The sequence below is a fragment of the Nyctereutes procyonoides genome, unplaced genomic scaffold, assembly GCF_905146905.1.
Source record: "Nyctereutes procyonoides isolate TBG_1078 unplaced genomic scaffold, NYPRO_anot_genome, whole genome shotgun sequence".
NCBI lineage: Eukaryota > Metazoa > Chordata > Mammalia > Carnivora > Canidae > Nyctereutes > Nyctereutes procyonoides.
The window spans coordinates 21562796-21580211 of record NW_026575117.1 but is presented as its reverse complement, the minus strand read 5'-3'; the positions used below and the strand labels follow the sequence as shown (position 1 = coordinate 21580211).

The following is a 17416-nucleotide window of genomic DNA, read 5'->3' as shown; positions in this document are numbered from 1 at the left end:
TTAAGGCAAAATTCGAATATAGATTTAATACCTGTTTTTGCTGTCCTCAAAATAAATACATAAGCTCATTATGAAGGCTCAGTAGTGCTCACCTGTGGCAAGGCTGCTTCTGAAATTCCATACAAATAGATTTTAAATACAGGCTTATAAGGAAGGCTGAAACTACAGCCATTTGCAAACGGTAGTCATTTAATTCACTTTTTTACATACAAAAAGTTTAAAGAATAGGTATATACTCGTTAATGAACATTTGTTGTGTTGCTTCTAAGATAAAAATCTGAGTTAGTGAAAAAAAAAACTTCATTTCCAGATAAAAGTGCAGCAAAGTTGGAAATTGAGTTTTGCCTAGGTTTTTTTCTTTTTCCAGAGTGTGCAAGACTAGCATTCTTATCATGTACAGGCATACCAAGTCTTCCTTACTGAGAAGGGAGATGATGTTGCCACCATCTTAATTAAGAGAAAAAAAATCAACTAAGATCTAATAGCAAAAGATGCATACAGGAAGCTTGTTAATGGAAAACTTGACTTTTTTGGATGGAAGACAGCTACATTGAAGACCAGAAAGGAAACATGGTCATTAAGCTAATTAATTTGGGTCCTTCAAATCTTCAAGTGGTGTCAGTATGACATTGGGCCAGTTCCTTAGTCTCTCTATACCTCAGTTTCCTGAACTGTGTGGTGACTATACCAATAGGATTTACTTCTTAGGGTTGTTAGATGTCAAGCCCTTAGAACATAACTGAGATGTAGTAAACCCTCAATAAAAGCTACCTCACTTTCTCCCACTTTCTCAAAGAAATGTTAGCATCACAGGAGAGGAGGAGCTTTGTCTTACTTAGTGCTGTGTCCTCAGCTTCTAGCTTTCCCACAGTAGACACTCAATAAATATTAGGTGGATGGATAATTAATGACAATAGCGAGGATTTGAGGCTGAAAGGAAAAAAGTTCTGAGTTTGACAGCTAATGAGGAAAAAATAGACCTTGGGTTTAGAATAAGCTAAGGAGGGAGGAAAGAACCCTAAACTAAGATTAGAAGATTCACATTCAAGTTTAAAATCTTTTTTAATTTTATATTTTAAAAATTTTAAAAAGATTTTTTATTTATTTGTGGGGGGAGAAGCACAACCAGACAGCAGGCTCCCCACTGAGCAGAGAACCTGACTCAGGGCTTCATTCCAAGACCCTGAGACCATGACCTGAGCTGAAGGCAGACACTTAACCAACTGAACCACTCAGGCAACCCCTCAAGTTTAAATTCTTTTAGGTCTCTGGGTGTTGAGACTAAGATTTTCTTTCTTAACTTGTAAAATGGAAATAATTCCCAAGGTTATTCTGAGGATTACATTAAGGTGTATGTAAAAGTTCGCAATAAATTAAAAAGGGATATACAAACACGTGATGTTATTAATTTTTATCTCAGTAAGTTTATCCATTGGATGACAATAAAATGATTCTCTGAGAGTCTTGGAAGAAAGAATCTTTAGCTAAAGATGTAAGTACTAAAAATATTCAACCCCAGAGGTACCACAGACATAGACTAATTTTTTCCATCTGTGCAGTTTAGGGTAGATTTGGCATACGCTCAATACCAGGCAAGAAAGAAACTATGGTTTAGGCTGCTTTGAAAGTTAAAAAAAAAAAAAGGCAGAAAAGGAAACTATTTCCTTTTATAAGCATGAATGTTAAAATAGAGAAAACCTTCATCGAATAATTTACCACTGAAGCAGGACTATTTGAGCAGTATTCTCTCTCGCCTTCCCCACTCCCCACATACGTTCTAATTAGTTAGTTGTTTCATACATCACGATTTATAGATTATGGTCACTTCCTCCTCACCAAAGTAAAACAATATAGATTATTCTTTATCAGCCATGTGTGACTCAGAGGTCAAAAGAGCAATTCTTTGTAGGATACTCTCCCTAGATTCATACTATTTAAAGACCTGGTTTTCAGACCCAGGGATTATATAAAATATTATGGCCTTAAGATTAGCCCCCACCCAAGATGCCTCAACAGAAGAGCCTGAATTTGAGGTTGAGAAACTGACATGAGGAAAAAGATAAAGGAGAAAAAAAAAGCCACAGTGGGTCAGCAGATGACTCACTGTCCCTTCCTTGAACTTCAGGAATGACAGGATGGAAGAGGAAAAAAAAAGAGGCGGTGCCCCACTGCAGACCAGATGTTCCATGAAAGTCAAGAACCTCAGGGAACTTCATGATCTATGTATGTTCTTAGGGTAAAGGCAATAAATGCAATTTCCATGGTTGAGTTGTTAAGTGCATCCACGAAAGGACACCAGGAGAACTAAGCTTGATTGCACTTCACCCTCAGAGCTACCATCCTAAATCAGATGGTCTTGTCCTCCCACTTTAAAACCTCAATCACTACACATTGCTATTGGACAAAGTCTAAACTGAACAGTGGCATAGACTGTTCTCCATTGCAGCATCTCAACCTTGGTAGCTTTATTTTCTAATTACTTTTTTTTTTTTTTAAGTAGGCTCCATGAGACACCTGGGTGGCTTGAGGGTCTGCTTTTGGCCCAGGCCGTGATCCTGGAGTCCCAGGATCAAGTCTCACATCAGGCTCCTTGCACAGAGTCTGCTTCTCCCTCTGCCTGTGTCTCTGCCTCTCTCTCTCTACCTCTAATGAATGAATGAATGAATGAATCAATCAATCAATCAATAGTAGGCTCCATGCCCAGCATGGAGCTCAACACAGGGTTTGAACTCACGACCCTGAGATCAAGAGCTGAGCTGAGAACAAGAGTCAGATGCTTAACCCCTGAGCCACCCAGGCACCCCCCTAAATTCATTCTTATCACATATCTTGGAAGGTATAGAGGACTACTTATAATTTGCCAGATAAAGCCAGATACGTTTAAGCTCCAGTGCATTTGTTTATACTATTCTCTCTGTCCAGAACTCTCATCCCAGCTGGCAAACCCCTAACTGTACTTCAAAGCCTGGCGAAAGTATTATTTCTTGTCTGTAGCTTTCTCGACTCCCACTCGCTCCTACTACTCAGAGAGATTGTTCTTTCATCTATGGTGTCTCTGAACTCTGAGCATTTATTTGTTAAATCACTTATCCTGATGCATTAGGTAGATGCATCAGGTTTATCCTCTTTCCAACTCACTGCGTTCTCCACGAGGGCAATTGTGAGGCCATCATTGTTCAATTCTTGGCACACCATATGGGCATAAGACAGATTTGTTGGATTGAATTAAATATTAGAAGAGGGCCAAAGCATAAATGGGTTTTCTAGGCCTACGAATTATGCCAGGACTAGGAGCTCTGCTAAATCTACATATACGGTTCTGCTTTTGTTCTTTTTTTTTTTTTTTAAGATTTTATTTATTTACTCATAGAGACAGAGAGAGGCAGAGACACAGGCAGAGGGAGAAGCAGGCCCCATGCAGAGAGCCTGACGTGGGACTCGATACAGGGTCCAGGGTCTCCAGGATCACACCCTAGGCTGCAGGCGGCACTAAACCGCTGCGCCGCCACCTGGGCTACCTCTTCTGCTTTTGTTCTTTTTTTTTTTTTTTTAAAGATTTTATTTATTTATTCATGAGAGACACACACAGAGAGAGAGAGGCAGAGATCCAGGCAGAGGGAGAAGCAGGCTCCATGCAGGGAGCCCGATGCGGGACTCGACCCCGGGACCCCAGGATCACACCCTGGGCCGAAGGCAGGCACTAAACCACTGAGCCACCAGGGATCCCCTAAGCCACCAGGGATCCCCTGCTTTTGTTCTTATCAGGGTGTGTGTCATTTGCTTTTATTAAGAAAGTGTCAAAAAAAAAAAAAAAACCACCAATGTCACAAATATATTTCTTTAGATAAAACATTATTAATACATTTGTAGCTTAGAACTGACCTTCCCATAACCTCGTTAGCTAAAAGGTAGTTGAATAATTTGAAATATTCTCCAGCTGGAATGGGATCACCTTTGGGGGTTGCTTTAATCACTGCACCCCTGTCTTGCTTTTGCTCTTCAAAGAGCCCCTCGACCATAGTCTTTGAAGGCATGAGCACAAGGAAAACCAGATGAACTCTGCTCAGTTTTAAACTTGCCACTTTCTCTCCTCTAGTATCAAACTTTTCTTCTCTAATTAATTGAACAAGTGAACTGAAGATGTATATAATGTAGTATCAAAATATTTTTTTAAGCTCTATTCATCATGCCACCTTGTTCCAAAAAGTCTTTAAGAGAGGTTAAAGGGGAAAAAAAAAACCAAACAAACCCCAAATCCCAAACCAAATTGTTACACATTTGGTCCACATTTGTCTATAGAATCACAGCACTGATCATCAGTCCATGTGAAAGACTTTTGGAAAGTTTTCCGGGTACTAGTAATAGCATTTCCTGAAGTTGGATCTTGGTTTATAGCAAAGGATTCTGTTGATGCCACAGGTTGCTTCTATCTTATGATCCAGTATGAGTGTTCAACCTTGAAATCAGCCTCAGAGGCCTCCTTTTAGGATACATAACAAGGTACGTGTTCCCTAGCATGGATCCTGGCTAAATAAAATTGTAGCTGATTCATGCCTACAAGTGCATCTGAAGACAGCATAACAAACAAGAGCAGGAGCTCTGGAGTCAGTCTGTCTGAGTCAGAATCTGGCCATACCTCTGACCGGTTATCTGACCTTGGAGAAGCTGCTTTAACCTCTCTATGCCTCACCTGTGTCATCCGTGAAAATGGAATAATATCTACCTCGTGGGTGTGTCATGTGGAATAAGTGAATGAAATCTGTAAAGAGTTTAGAACATGGTACATGGTACATGGTAAGCACTCAATAAATGTCAGCTCTTGTGTGACTTTCACATTTTGGGGTAAGAAAAATGGGTATGATAAAAAAATCAAAGGAAGGCTGGTAATTTTTACAATAGAACTTTATTTACAAAACCGTGACTCAAGTCTGTTTTGGTATCACTATCAACAAAATGCCTATGGCCAAGGTATTACAAAGGCAATATACTGATTTTAGCTATACCTAAAACCACAATCCAGCACTGTCCCATTTCCTATTCCTGTGTGGCTCTGAATGCAGTTTAAAACAAAAACAAAACTCTCTTTATAGTGTACAATGGCTTAAGCAAAAACACTTCTTTTTTTATTATTTTTGTTTTTTTTTTAAGCAAAAACACTTCTTTAGTTTTTTCCTATTCAAGGGTTGGAACTGAGACTACTCATTTATTTTGCTATTTACAGAGAAAGTCCTAAGGAATAGAATAACTTCAAGTTGGATCTGCTTTCATGACATAATAACCAGAGGACTTTAGAAAAATGTAAATAAATAATGTTGGCAAACAGTATATATTGATAATTTTGTGACAAATTCATTTACCTAACATTGTGCCAAGGATTAGGAGAATTTCTCCAAACATTTTAAACTTTCAACTTATTCCATTTGCTGATTCACAAAGTCTTGCTCCATTTTAAGGAGTTTTCACCAACATAATGCAGGATAACCAGTACCTATGGAAACTCAACAGCTTGGTTAAAAAAATTTCCTGTTAAACTTTAATCCCCAGTTGAGCTTGTCATATGTATGCATGGTTATACGCATGGATATATGTTTGGTTGACATACACACACATATACGTACTAATGCCTCTTATTCAAGAATGTAAAATCAATGGTATCCTGTATCTAGTAGTTGCATGAAACCCCCCCCCCAAGATTGTGAGGTAGTTGAGTGACACACGAAATGACCTTCTCCAATCTGAATTCTAGAATACACCTTTACCACGTGGAGGGGTGAAGAGAGGAAGAGGAATCAGTAGAAGGAAAGAACTAAAAATGGCTCAAATTAAATTCATGTAACAAATCTGAGATAGCAAATAAATAAATCAATAAATGTCCCATTTGCCCTCCCCAAAAGAGAAACTGGTAGTAAATCCTTACTAATACTTTTACAGTTGATCCATTACTGTGTATTTTAAATAGGAAAGAGTCTGAATATCATACATATCATAATCCCAATCATCGAATACATTCCTCTGCTGAGATATCTAATGTGTCTTCATCTGTGCTCTCCTCTATCTCTGGCAGGTTGCCCCAAAGTAGGAAGTTTACACCTGAAGAGAAGAGATCATATAATTACTCAGTACTATTACAACTCAGAACATGCTATATGAAACCATAGCGTTAACAGTAAAGAGAAAAGGTATTAGGGTACCGTGGGTAAAAATGATCTTATATATATATATTCATTTGGGACATAAACATTTTTAAAGCCCGTTTAAGCAAGGCTTTGAATTCTAAAATCTGAGCTCCAAACGACCTCAAGAGGCCATTTCCTCAAACCCTGCCCCCAACTATATTATGCCATAGTCACTCTACAATGATAATTTTCAAATCTATTTTATTGATATTTAAGGATGGCAATCTCACAAGATTATTTTATTTTTAAGGTTTTATATATTTACTCACGAGAGACACAGAGAAAGAGGCAGAGACATAGGCAGAGGGAGAAGTATGCTCCCCCACAAGGAGCCTGATGTGGGACTTGACCTCAATACCCCGGGATCACAACTTGAGCCAAAGGCAGATGCTCAATCACTGAGCCACCCAGGTCCCCCTCACAAGATTATTTTAGATTAAGTGTCTCTTTGGAGGGCACAGGGAAAAGGCTTAAATAAGTCTCCTCATCTCCTCAACAAGCATGGAAGTAGCTGATGGCTTTTTTGTAATTTAAAAAAAGCAAGGTTTTGAAGTCAGTTCTAATATGAACTGCAATCCTTTCATTTAGGATTTAGGCTATAGCTGCCAATACAATAAACAAAACAACAATGTAAAGCCTCATAGTGAAAGGACAGTCAGACTTCATACTGAAGAATCTAGCATAGGCATATAGTAAAATATCACACACAATAGAAGATAATGAGATAGTTTATTCTGGGCACGTACTATATTACATAACTTGGAAGTACTAAATTGGGGAAAAAAATATTAGGAGAGCTGATGGTGTCCAACAAGGAAAGCAAATCTCATGCTCTCCAGTTGTCGGTGTGGATACAAGGACTGAGTAACCTGGATACTCACTCCATACACACTGAGATAGTGGCCACGTAGTGAAATGGAATAACCAGGGTTTGGCGATTTGGCTTGAATCTAGTTTCCACTACTACCAGTACCCTATGGATGTTGTTACTACCTTTACTACAAATGTATGCAACCGCAGACTATGTATTATTTTGTGTATTTAAATTTTTTATAGTATGGGATTATATGTATCTTTTCTAATTGGCTTTTTTCATTCAACATTATGCTTTTGAGATTTACCTATATCCATATATACAGCTTTAGCTCATTTCTCTTAATTTCTGTATTCTGTTGTGTAAATTAAATATATAAATAGCAAATACATACATATATAGCAAATAGAGCTCATCATTCATCACTTCCTCTAACTGCCTATCTTCTGCAAGTATTCAAGGAGACATGTCCAAGGAGGTGCATTGTTGCATTGCTCAAACCATGTAAATAATCAACTGTCTCTCTTGGTTGAGATACTAGAATCTAATCCGGTAAGAAGTTAGCATCTATTTCATGCAGGGGGTGGGGGGGTATATAGATGTCTATCATATTACTTTCTATAATTTTTTGTGTGTTTGCATTGTTTATAATAAAAAATACCCCCCCCCCCGCCCCAGACTGAACAGTATTCTGCTTCTGGTAATATGGCACTGAGAAGCTAACAAGAATTACTAGGCCAAAATCTAAGGGATAATTAGAAACCATAAAGGGTGAATGAGAGCTGAAGTCAATTTGCCTTTGAGGGCATTTGCCAATCCCAGGGAATCTGAAGGTTCCTCAAGCTCCTCAGGAAGTTTCAGGAAATCGGGTCGACATGTGAAGCCTAGCTTAGAACAGAGACTTGGGGCCTTTTCAGTCTAAACATTCTAGAATTTCATAAAGCTTGTGTATATATTCCTTTGATGCTGCTGACTCAGGTGATTCAAGGACAGTCCCAGCATCATGAGAAAACCTGTTTTATAGCAAGCATCTAGAAAGTCTTGCTTTAAATCACAGTATTGGGGTTACAAAGGAGAAGTTTGATATTCTTGGAGTGAATACTTAGAGACACAAGTAGCTCGGCACAATTGGTTCAAAGGAGAAAAAATAAACTAAGAGATTGGATCTGACAGAAGGAGCACCTTCCTTTCTCTGTTAAGAAGGGAGGAAGGAAATCCTGTGATACATCTGTTTCTCATGGATTAGATTCAATGCGAATGGAAGAATGCGGGGCTTTTATCTTTGAAAAATTGACCAATATTAAAAAGTAAATCAAAATGGAAAAATCCCCACCCTGTGTTTTGAATTCTATGATGCAAGAAAAATAGTATCAAAGCAGAAACGTCCTTTAATGTGTCCCATGATCAACATAAGTATAAAACTAGAGCCCTAAGCTAGGAGCCTGTATCTCAGGGGAGTTCAGATAAGCCCTTCCTCAAAAATGGCCCTCTTTACATCCCAGAGTCTGAAATTAAGACCCGCAAATGATGGGCTGAGAGCTACAATTGAACACCAGGTGATTAAAAAAAATCAGTCTATAAAAACCCAAGCGTAACTGGCGGATTTGAGATCCTGAGGACCTAGCTTACAATTCATGATCATTACTCTGTGAAGGCAAATCATCCTTGAGAAAGGAATATATTTTAAGTTCTGAAGTACATTTAAAAACCTGAGAGCGTGAGTGCCAACCTGGATTGTTGAGTTCTTTAAATTTGTTCTGTCAACTTTAGTTTCCACTAAGAAATCCCACTAAAAGTCAGCTTGATCTGTTGTGTAAAATGGATAGACAGAGAAAACAGGTGTCCTACAACAAAACGACATCATTCCAGACAATATAAAATGTATTATGTAAATATCCTTTAAGAATTGATTGTATATTAAGTAGTAATTAGTATAACATACTGGCTTTAAATATTTCCCTTGAATAAAATTCCATCATGGTTTATTAATATAGATGTCCAAGTGTCTGTTTTTATCCTGGAGCAACACCACCAAATACAAAGGTTACCTACCTAGTCATCCTCCCTCCCAGCTCCCCACTGCCCCAGCCTCCTCTCCTTGCTTTCTTACACACACACACACACACACACACACACACACACGCACAATTGACCAGTAAATCTAAAATCTTCCAAAATTCTCTGGAGCTATAAGGTACACCAAGGCAACAATTTAGAGCAACTAACATATTAATTTAGGAAGATCAAGAAGAGCGTATGGCCATACCACCGTGAATGCACCCGATCTTGTCTTAAAAAGACCAAGAAGAGCCACATTTGAGGCTCTTACACACAATAATGACAACAGACATGGTGACGAATCTTGGCTAGTAGTTTCCCTAACTGAATGTTTCAGAAAGCACTGAAACTGAAAGCACTCAAGTTTCACTCTTTCAACCCATGTAAGAGGGTTTCAGAGGGAGTCCTAAAACGATCAACTGGGAGTTTCACTCAGGTATTGATAGACATATAAGTGTTAGGGGAATATCTGAGTCAATTGTTTCTTACCAGTAGAGTCTAGTCTGTTGATATCATAAACTGCCTGGCTGTGAAACATCCAGAAGTGCCCATTGTTGCAGGAAAGAAGGCAGGAACAACACGGAACAATCACATGATAACCTACAATGTTCCCACTGAGACAGAAAGCAAATATAGTTAGATACCACCTAATAACTGGCCATATACGCATTTTTATGTGCTAAAGTAAATACATAGACCATATGAAGACCTCATTTCCTCCTAACAACCTCCATTGCTAGGACCTTTGGGATAGGAGTTACTCTGGTAATGTTAAATTTGACAGTGCTACTGCCAAATGGGAAAATGGCCTTTCAGTGAAGTGAAACAGTACTAACACATTCTCCATTTCTTCGCTAGTATTAGTTTATGTGTTCTCCTTCAGCTAGCTTCTGGATGCCATGCTCTAGGGTTGTGGTATGTTCTGTAAAGCACCCAAAGTAGATGTACCATACACACAAAATACATGAAATAAACTCAGATCTCTAGGTCAAAAGGGTTTTTGCTATCCCCCAGGACTGTGGCAGGTCAGGTTCTTCTATGTTCTAGCTCTATGCCAGCACCTAAAATTGTTTCAACAGATGGAGGAGTAGGAAGACAGCATGAGCCCCTGTAAACCAAACACAAGCTGGCTGCTCTAATTTTAGTTTTAGTGTTTTTGAAGGAATTCAGAAATAAAGCAAATCCTTAGCTTCTAGAGAGTTGCAAAAGTTTTTACTGTCTTCAGGATTATCCATCTGATCATAAGTACCTCACTTTTCCACAGATTTTTTTTTTTCCTATGTGGTCACTATTATATAGAGTGAATATGCAAGGCATGTTTTAGCTAGTGCTTTAAAAAAAATGACAACATGAACTACTTATACCTTGGGTTGTAAAAATTCTTATTTATAGCTTGTTCCCACCCTGTGAGATGTGGGAGTCAGCCATTTTTGTAAGGCCCTATCAAAGATACTATAAAAGGTACCAGCCTACCTAAAATATGTCTTCAAACCATAATCTGCTTGAAAGGCAAACAAATGAAAGCAAGTTGTTCTTGGACCAGGACTGACAGTTATTTGTAAGACTATATTGCAAAAGTAGATTCTATGCCTTTAATCATCATCCATATTCATTCACTCGTTTAACTCATGTTTATTGAGCATCTACTATGTGCCAGGTACTGTTCGAGGTGCTGGGAATATAGCGGTAGACAAAGTCCTTGTTCTCATGGAGCTAACATTCTAGTAGGGATACATCAGATCATTTTGCACCCTTGTTAAAAAGCCCTCGGTGACTTCCCACTGGCCAAAAATCAAAACAAAAAAACCCCTTCACACCAAGGTCCAGATCTGCGCTATTCCAAATGTGGCTATTGAGTACTTGAAGTTTAGCTAGACTAAACTAAAGTTATGTATAAATTTAAAACATACACTAGATTTCAAAGACTTACAATAAAAATAGACAGTAAAATATTGCGTTAATAATTTACGTCGTTTACATGTTGAAAAATATTTTGGTTATACTGAGAAATAAAATTTACAAATTAAATTAATTTCACTTGTTTCTTTTTTACTTTTAAAAATGTGGTTATTAGGGATCCCTGGGTGGTGCAGCGGTTTGGCACTGCCTTTGGCCCAGGGCACGATCCTGGAGACCCAGGATCGAATCCCACATCGGGCTCCCGGTGCATGGAGCCTGCTTCTCCCTCTGCCTGTGTCTCTGCCTCTCTCTCTCTCTCTCTGTGTGACTATCATAAATAAATAAAAATTTAAAAAAAATGTGGTTATTAGAAGATTTTATTTATTTACTATTTTTTAAAGAAGACTTTAAATTACAGATGTGGCTTATAGATTTTTATTGGACAGTGTGCTGCTCTAGATTACCTGGATTCTAACTACATCTCTAATCTACTCATATAACTCACCCTGGATGATCACAATGTCTCAGCCATGCTGGTCATCATCTTCTTATTCCTTGAACATAAGCTACTTCTTGTCCTGGGTTCTCTGCACTTGCTGTCTCATCTACCTAGAATCTCTTTCCTTGAGGTCCTTCTCATCCTTCTGGATTCAACTCCAATGTTACCTTTTCATGAAAAGGCTTCCCTGACCATGCTGTCTCAAAGAGCTCTTACTTGCTCTCCCAACTTCTATTATTCTCTATCATTTATTACTATTATTTCCTTTGGAGCATTTTCCATCCTATTCAATATCTTTTTTTGGGTTAAAGTAGGCTCCGTGCTCCATGCGGGGCTTGAACTTATAACCCTGAGAACCAAGAGTCGCATACTCTACCAACTGAGCCAGCCAGGAACCCCAAACTAACTAACTTTCTTTCTTTCTTTTTTTTAACTTTTACTTATTTATGATAGTCACACGAGAGAGAGAGAGGCAGAGACACAGGCAGAGGGAGAAGCAGGCTCCATGCACCGGGAGCCTGACATGGGACTCGATCCCGGATCTCCAGGATCGCACCCTGGGCCAAAGGCAGGTGCTAAACCGCTGCGCCACCCAGGGATCCCTTCTTTGCTTTTCTTTAACATAGGCTCCACACACCCAGCATGGGGCTTGCACTCATGACCCTGAGATCTAGGGTTGAATGCTCCACTGACTGGGCCAGCTGGCGCCCCTCAACTCTATTCAATATTATTTATTTAAATCTTACTGACTGCCTTCCCACTAGAATATAATGTCTAAAAGCCAGTGACTTTGTCTTATTTATTGCTATGTTTCTAGGCCCCATATCAATAACTAGCACATAGTCTAGACTTCATTATATAGTTTGAATAAATGAATTTATTCAATAAATAAATAAAAGAATGAATTTAAGTTGTCATCAGCATATAAGAATTTGAATTATTAGGATTGTAATTTATAACCCAAATCCCATTTAAATGTAAAAAAAACCTCAGCTTTCTTTTCTCTAAAGTGGGACTCTCAAAAGATAATAGTAATAGTTTTCATCTATGTTATCATTTATAGTCTATTTAAGCCTTTTAACATTCATAATAAGTCTATAAGGTAAATACAAAAGATATTTAAATTTCTATCTTCTTAAGCTGGAAGACAGTTTCTGTCTTCTTAAGATATAAATTAAACAAGGAGACAGAGGTTCAGGGTTTAGAGGTTTAAGGGGTTCACTCAAGATTACACTGAGAGTAAGAGTAGGGCCAGGGCTCAAATCTGATTTTTTTGATAATTGCAACTCTATGTCTTTTTTCTTCCTAAACTACATTTGCCTTTTTCTGAAACTGAAAGCAGATATTTGTCGATGCACTTTGAGAAATTGTAAAATGACATACAAATGTGCCACGAGACCCTTTTAAAAAATCACTCTAAATAACAAATGGTTTTTCATTGGCTCATTGCATGGGTTATAACCAGTGCTCGATGCAGCCCACTGAACCTTTCTCTGTGCTGTGGTGTTAACATCCGTCTTCCAAACGTGGGGCTACATCTAGAATCTTGCCAAAAATTACCATTTTAAACATGCGATGTCCTTCAGTTTACATTTGCAGATTTCAGTGAAATAACATCTTCCAATGAAGTCGACTGCGCTGGAAAGGGAAATGTGCAAACACAGTCAAAGGCACTTTTTGAAAAAATTGTTGTAAAAATCTCCTATCATGTAAAATTCACTAACTTAACCATTTTTAAGTATATGGTTCAGAAGTATTCACACGGCTGTATACTCACATTGTTGTGCACTGAAAATCTCCACACCATTTTTATCTTGCAAAACTCAGACTCTGTACCCATTAAACAACTCCCCATTTCCCTCAGCCCTCAGCAACCACCATCTACTTTCTGTTTCTATGAATTTGACTATTTTATATAGCACATATAAGTGAAAGCACATGGTATTTGTCTTTTTGCAACTGGCTTATTTGATTTAGCATAATGTTCTCATAATGTCATAGCATGTGGCAGGATAGCCTTCCTTTTTAAGGCTGAATAATATTTATTATATATGCATAGACCACATTTAATTTATTCATTTTCACCTGAACATTTAACATTTGTGTTGTTTCCATCTCCTGGTTATTGTGAACAATACTGCTAAGAACGTGTATGCAAATATATCTTTTAAATTCTGCATTGAATTCTTTTGGATATATATCCAAATATAAACACATACTCAGATGTACACACACCCAGAAGTGGGATTCCTGGATATATGGTAATTCTATTTTCAATTTCTTTAGGAACTTCCATGCTATTTTCCATAGCAGCAGCACCATTTTACATTCCTACCAATCGTGCACAAGGGTTCCAATGTTTTCATATCCTTGTCATTAAGTGTACTTTTGGTTGTGATTTAGCATGAATTTCGTAGACCCAAAGAGCTGAAAAAGACTCCAAAGTAGAAGAATAATATATTGTGTATATTTGTATCACAGTTAATAGCTGTGATTTTACCATAAAGGACAAATTTCCATTTAAATTTCTCTTATGTGTTCATTAATTTGTACACATCATAACCCCTTCAAGGAAGAATAGGCAGTAGGAAAGAAACTGGTTCTATTCTAGACTCTGGTCTAACCTCTAACAATTCATGTATCTGAGCCCTTATCTTATCGTTTACTACATCGATTGCAAGACGAACGGGTTAATATTTCAGATTTGTGTGTGCGTGTCTCTGTCTGTGCTACCAAAAAGAAAAAGCACTAGACAATAAGTCATAGAACCTGTGCGATAGTAGGTTCTAGATTTATTGTCTAGTGCTTTTTCCTTTTTTTGCAACACACACACACACACACTCACACACACAGTGGTATTCAAAACATCAACCCAAATATCTCTGCGTAAGCGAGAGCCGTTGGCTTTGTCATTAGGCAAGGCTACACTTAAACCACTTCAGAAAAGATTTCAAGAAAGGGAGAGTTCACAGCTTGAAGTAGATTTTTTTTTTTAAATGTCCAAGTTTCTATCATCACAAAGTTCATTTTAAAATATGATTATTAGCCTGCCTTCCTCTGACTCTGTGTCCAAAGAATAGCTGTTCACCCGTATCTTGGACAGTTACTCTTCCACTTTAATGATAAAAGTCTCCAAAAAAAAAAAATGATAAAAGTCTCAGTTGAGACCCAAGTCTTGAAAATTACGTAAGGGCATACATACATAGGCTGACTATGGAAAGAGAAAGTACCTTTTAGAGCTAGACAAAGGTATGTTTGAGTCAAATAAAGTGGCTATTTTCCCCAAATAGGTAGCAAAACCTCAAGCGCTCTACCTACGAAAGTGAGGAGTGTCTGGACACAGAACTCAAGGGGATTTAATAATGCAAACCAGTGCACAGCATTTGAATCAGCGGACAAGGACTGTTTCAGGGCTAAGTCTCTATTTCATCGCCTACAAATCTACTTCTCACTCGCGGAGAGAGGTTTGAGGGAAGCACACCGACCTACAAGGGCACAGGATCTGACTCAGCCTGCCAAGTGCAAATAATGGCACAGAACCATGAATATTCTTTTGGTCTAAAACCTCATGGAGGGATCCCTGGGGGGCGCAGCGGTTTAGCGCCTGCCTTTGGCCCAGGGCGCGATCCTGGAGACCCAGGATCGAATCCCACGTCGGGCTCCTGGTGCATGGAGCCTGCTTCTCCCTCTGCCTGTGTCTCTGCCTCTCTCTCTCTATCTCTCTGTGACTATCATAAATAAATAAAAATTTAAAAAAAAAATAAAAAATAAAACCTCATGGAGGGATCCCTGGGTGGCGCAGCGGTTTAGCGCCTGCCTTTGGCCCAGGGCGCGATCCTGGAGACCCGGGATCGAATCCCACGTTGGGCTCCTGGTGCATGGAGCCTGCTTCTCCCTCTGCCTGTGTCTCTGCCTCTCTCTCTCTCACTGTGACTATCATAAATAAATAAAAATTAAAAAAAAAATAAAACCTCATGGATAAGAACGACACACGCAGCGGCCTGTTCTCTTTAACAGTAGGGAGGATCTTGCCGGGCTTGACCTACAGAGTCTGGAGTCCAGGTCGTGGACTCGACCCAGTGAGGTCAGGATGGTCGGGCAGGGCACAGCGCCAGGGATGTGGCCGCGTGACCGTGATTGAACTAGAAGCATCACATCAGGACTGGCCACTCCGGCTGAACCGCAGACTTTGTCCAGACAGTCTGCCCACTTAGCTCTACTCCAGGGGGGTCATCAGACTGCTGGGAGTGGCCGGAACACCAAAATGATGACCTCCTTGTTGACCCCCCAGAGGTCCCAACCATATACACTTTGCCCACCTAGTTACAGGCTACCGTTGCCCGCCACTAGAAGACTTACTTGGTAGGAGGGATGTCTGTAGAGAAAAGGTCTATTTCGGTGTCAGCCAGCAACACCGCCTTCATGCCCCGAGAGCTGAGCACTTGTTTACAGAATTTGCAGCACAGGATGGACACGCACCGGTCCTTGAAACTGCAAGTGCTGGCAGACATGGCGTCCCGGCAAGGATGCGGCGCGGGATGGCGAAGACGGGAAACGGGAGCGGCACCTTTCCTAGTTTGCTCCCCACCCCCCACCCCCACCCCCCACCCGCCACCCGCGTCCAGGTCCGAAAAATCAAATCGCGAGGTCTGGGGCTGGGAAGGGAACCAGTCCTTTCCTGCTTTCCCTTGGGGGCCGCTGAGAGTGGTGTTACTGAGGAGCAACAGGGCGAAGCAGCCAACGTGGCTTCCCTTCTAACTCTCGGGGAAGGGAGTGGGGTGTGCAGAGGGGGGGCGGCGAGCCGGCTGCAAGGGGCCTGGGGAGCTGCTCCACGCAGGCTCCCCCCTAAGCTCTCCTCCCGCCCGGGCTTGGCCCCTCCCCGGAGCGCTCTAATTCCTCGCCCGCGATCGCCGGCCAAGCGTCCCCCCCCCCGCCCCACGCCGCCTCTTGGGACGTCTTCCTCCGCTTCCCGGGGTCCAGGAATCCCCTCGGCCTCGGTTCGTCCCCGCCCAGGAGCAGCCCGTCTCGCCCCCGTCCTCCCGGGACCCTCCGCCGCCCGGCCCGCTCGGGCTCCGGGACCCCGCCTCCTCCCCTCCGGGCGGCCCCCGCCCCAGCCCTCGCGCCGTCCCTCGGGCTCTCCCGCGCGGCCCCGCTGGCCCCTTGGGTCTCCGCGGAGCGCGCGGTGGTGCCGGCGGGACGGGTCAGAGGTCGCCTGGGGGGCTCAGTCGGCGCCGGGGTCTCTGTCACCGAGCGCGTCGTTTCTCTTTTTTTTTTTTTTTTTTTTGCTCGCTCTTCCGCTCTCTCGCAGCCTTCCCAACCGGCTGTCAGTTTGAATTGCCGGCGCCGCGCACCGATTGGGAGAACTAGGGCTCGCCCGCGTCCCGCATTGGCAGGCTCGGGAGGCTCGGGAGGCTCGGGAGGCTCGGGCTGCAGAGATCTTACTGGCTCGGAGACCGTATGCCCGAGACCAGCGCGGCTTCTGGTTGGCCGAGCTTGGCTCCGCCTCCGCGCTCATTGGGCGGCCGGCAGGCTGGGCACGCCCCCCCCCTCCCGCCCCCCTCCCCGTGGAAGCGGCGGGGCTCGCCCTTCGCGCCTCTTATTGGGAGACTTCCCACAGGGCCCGCCGGCCTCTACTCTCCATTGGCTGAAATTCTCCGCAACGCCCCTCCTCCCTGCCCCGCTCCCAATTGGTCGTGCTTTCTCTCAAGAGTGTGCGCTTGGCTGTTGGTTCCATTTTAATCCCGCCCATTAATTCTACCTCGGGGCTCGGCGGCTGTGGGAGGAGCTTACCCTGTGACCACGCCTCCGTGGGGGCTAGTCCCACCTCCAGCTTTCGCCAGCTCCTCCTCCCCATTCCCGTCCTCGCGGGATCGGCTATTCCTATTGGCTCCCGGGTCCATCGGTCGATAGAAAGTGGGCGTTGATTGGTGAGGGGGCGGGCTCCGCTTCCCGGCGGGGTCCTGCGGAGTT

The 17416-nt window shown here is 41.6% G+C and overlaps 1 protein-coding gene across 2 annotated transcripts; it reads right to left on the bottom strand.

The window, feature by feature from the left end:
- Positions 1-4913: 4913 nt before the first annotated feature.
- On the bottom strand, positions 4914-17354 carry FAM72A (family with sequence similarity 72 member A). Of its 2 annotated transcripts, XM_055334238.1 has the most exons (5): positions 17237-17354; positions 15806-15946; positions 13007-13084; positions 9538-9662; positions 4914-6090 (listed from the first exon to the last, which is right to left on the bottom strand). In XM_055334238.1, exons 1-5 carry the CDS (start codon positions 17344-17346, stop codon positions 5996-5998), a joined length of 549 nt encoding a protein of 182 aa, XP_055190213.1. In that variant the 5' UTR covers positions 17347-17354; the 3' UTR covers positions 4914-5995. The 2 variants fall into 2 exon arrangements, with proteins under 2 accessions (XP_055190213.1, XP_055190214.1); XM_055334239.1 differs by lacking the exons at positions 9538-9662; positions 17237-17354 and having other exon boundaries at positions 15806-16014.
- Positions 17355-17416: the final 62 nt, after the last annotated feature.

What these genes read in the sequence shown, in the direction of transcription:
- FAM72A (XM_055334238.1), bottom strand. Translation starts at nt 17,346, where the DNA reads ATGGACCCGGGAGCCAATAGGAATAGCCGATCCCGCGAGGACGGGAAT. An exon ending in CACGGAGGCGTGGTCACAGG is followed by an intron (nt 15,947 to 17,236) that starts GTAAGCTCCTCC and finishes CATGTCTGCCAG; the next exon opens with CACTTGCAGTTTCAAGGACC. An exon ending in GACATCGCATGTTTAAAATG is followed by an intron (nt 9,663 to 13,006) that starts GTAATTTTTGGC and finishes TTTCTGTCTCAG; the next exon opens with TGGGAACATTGTAGGTTATC.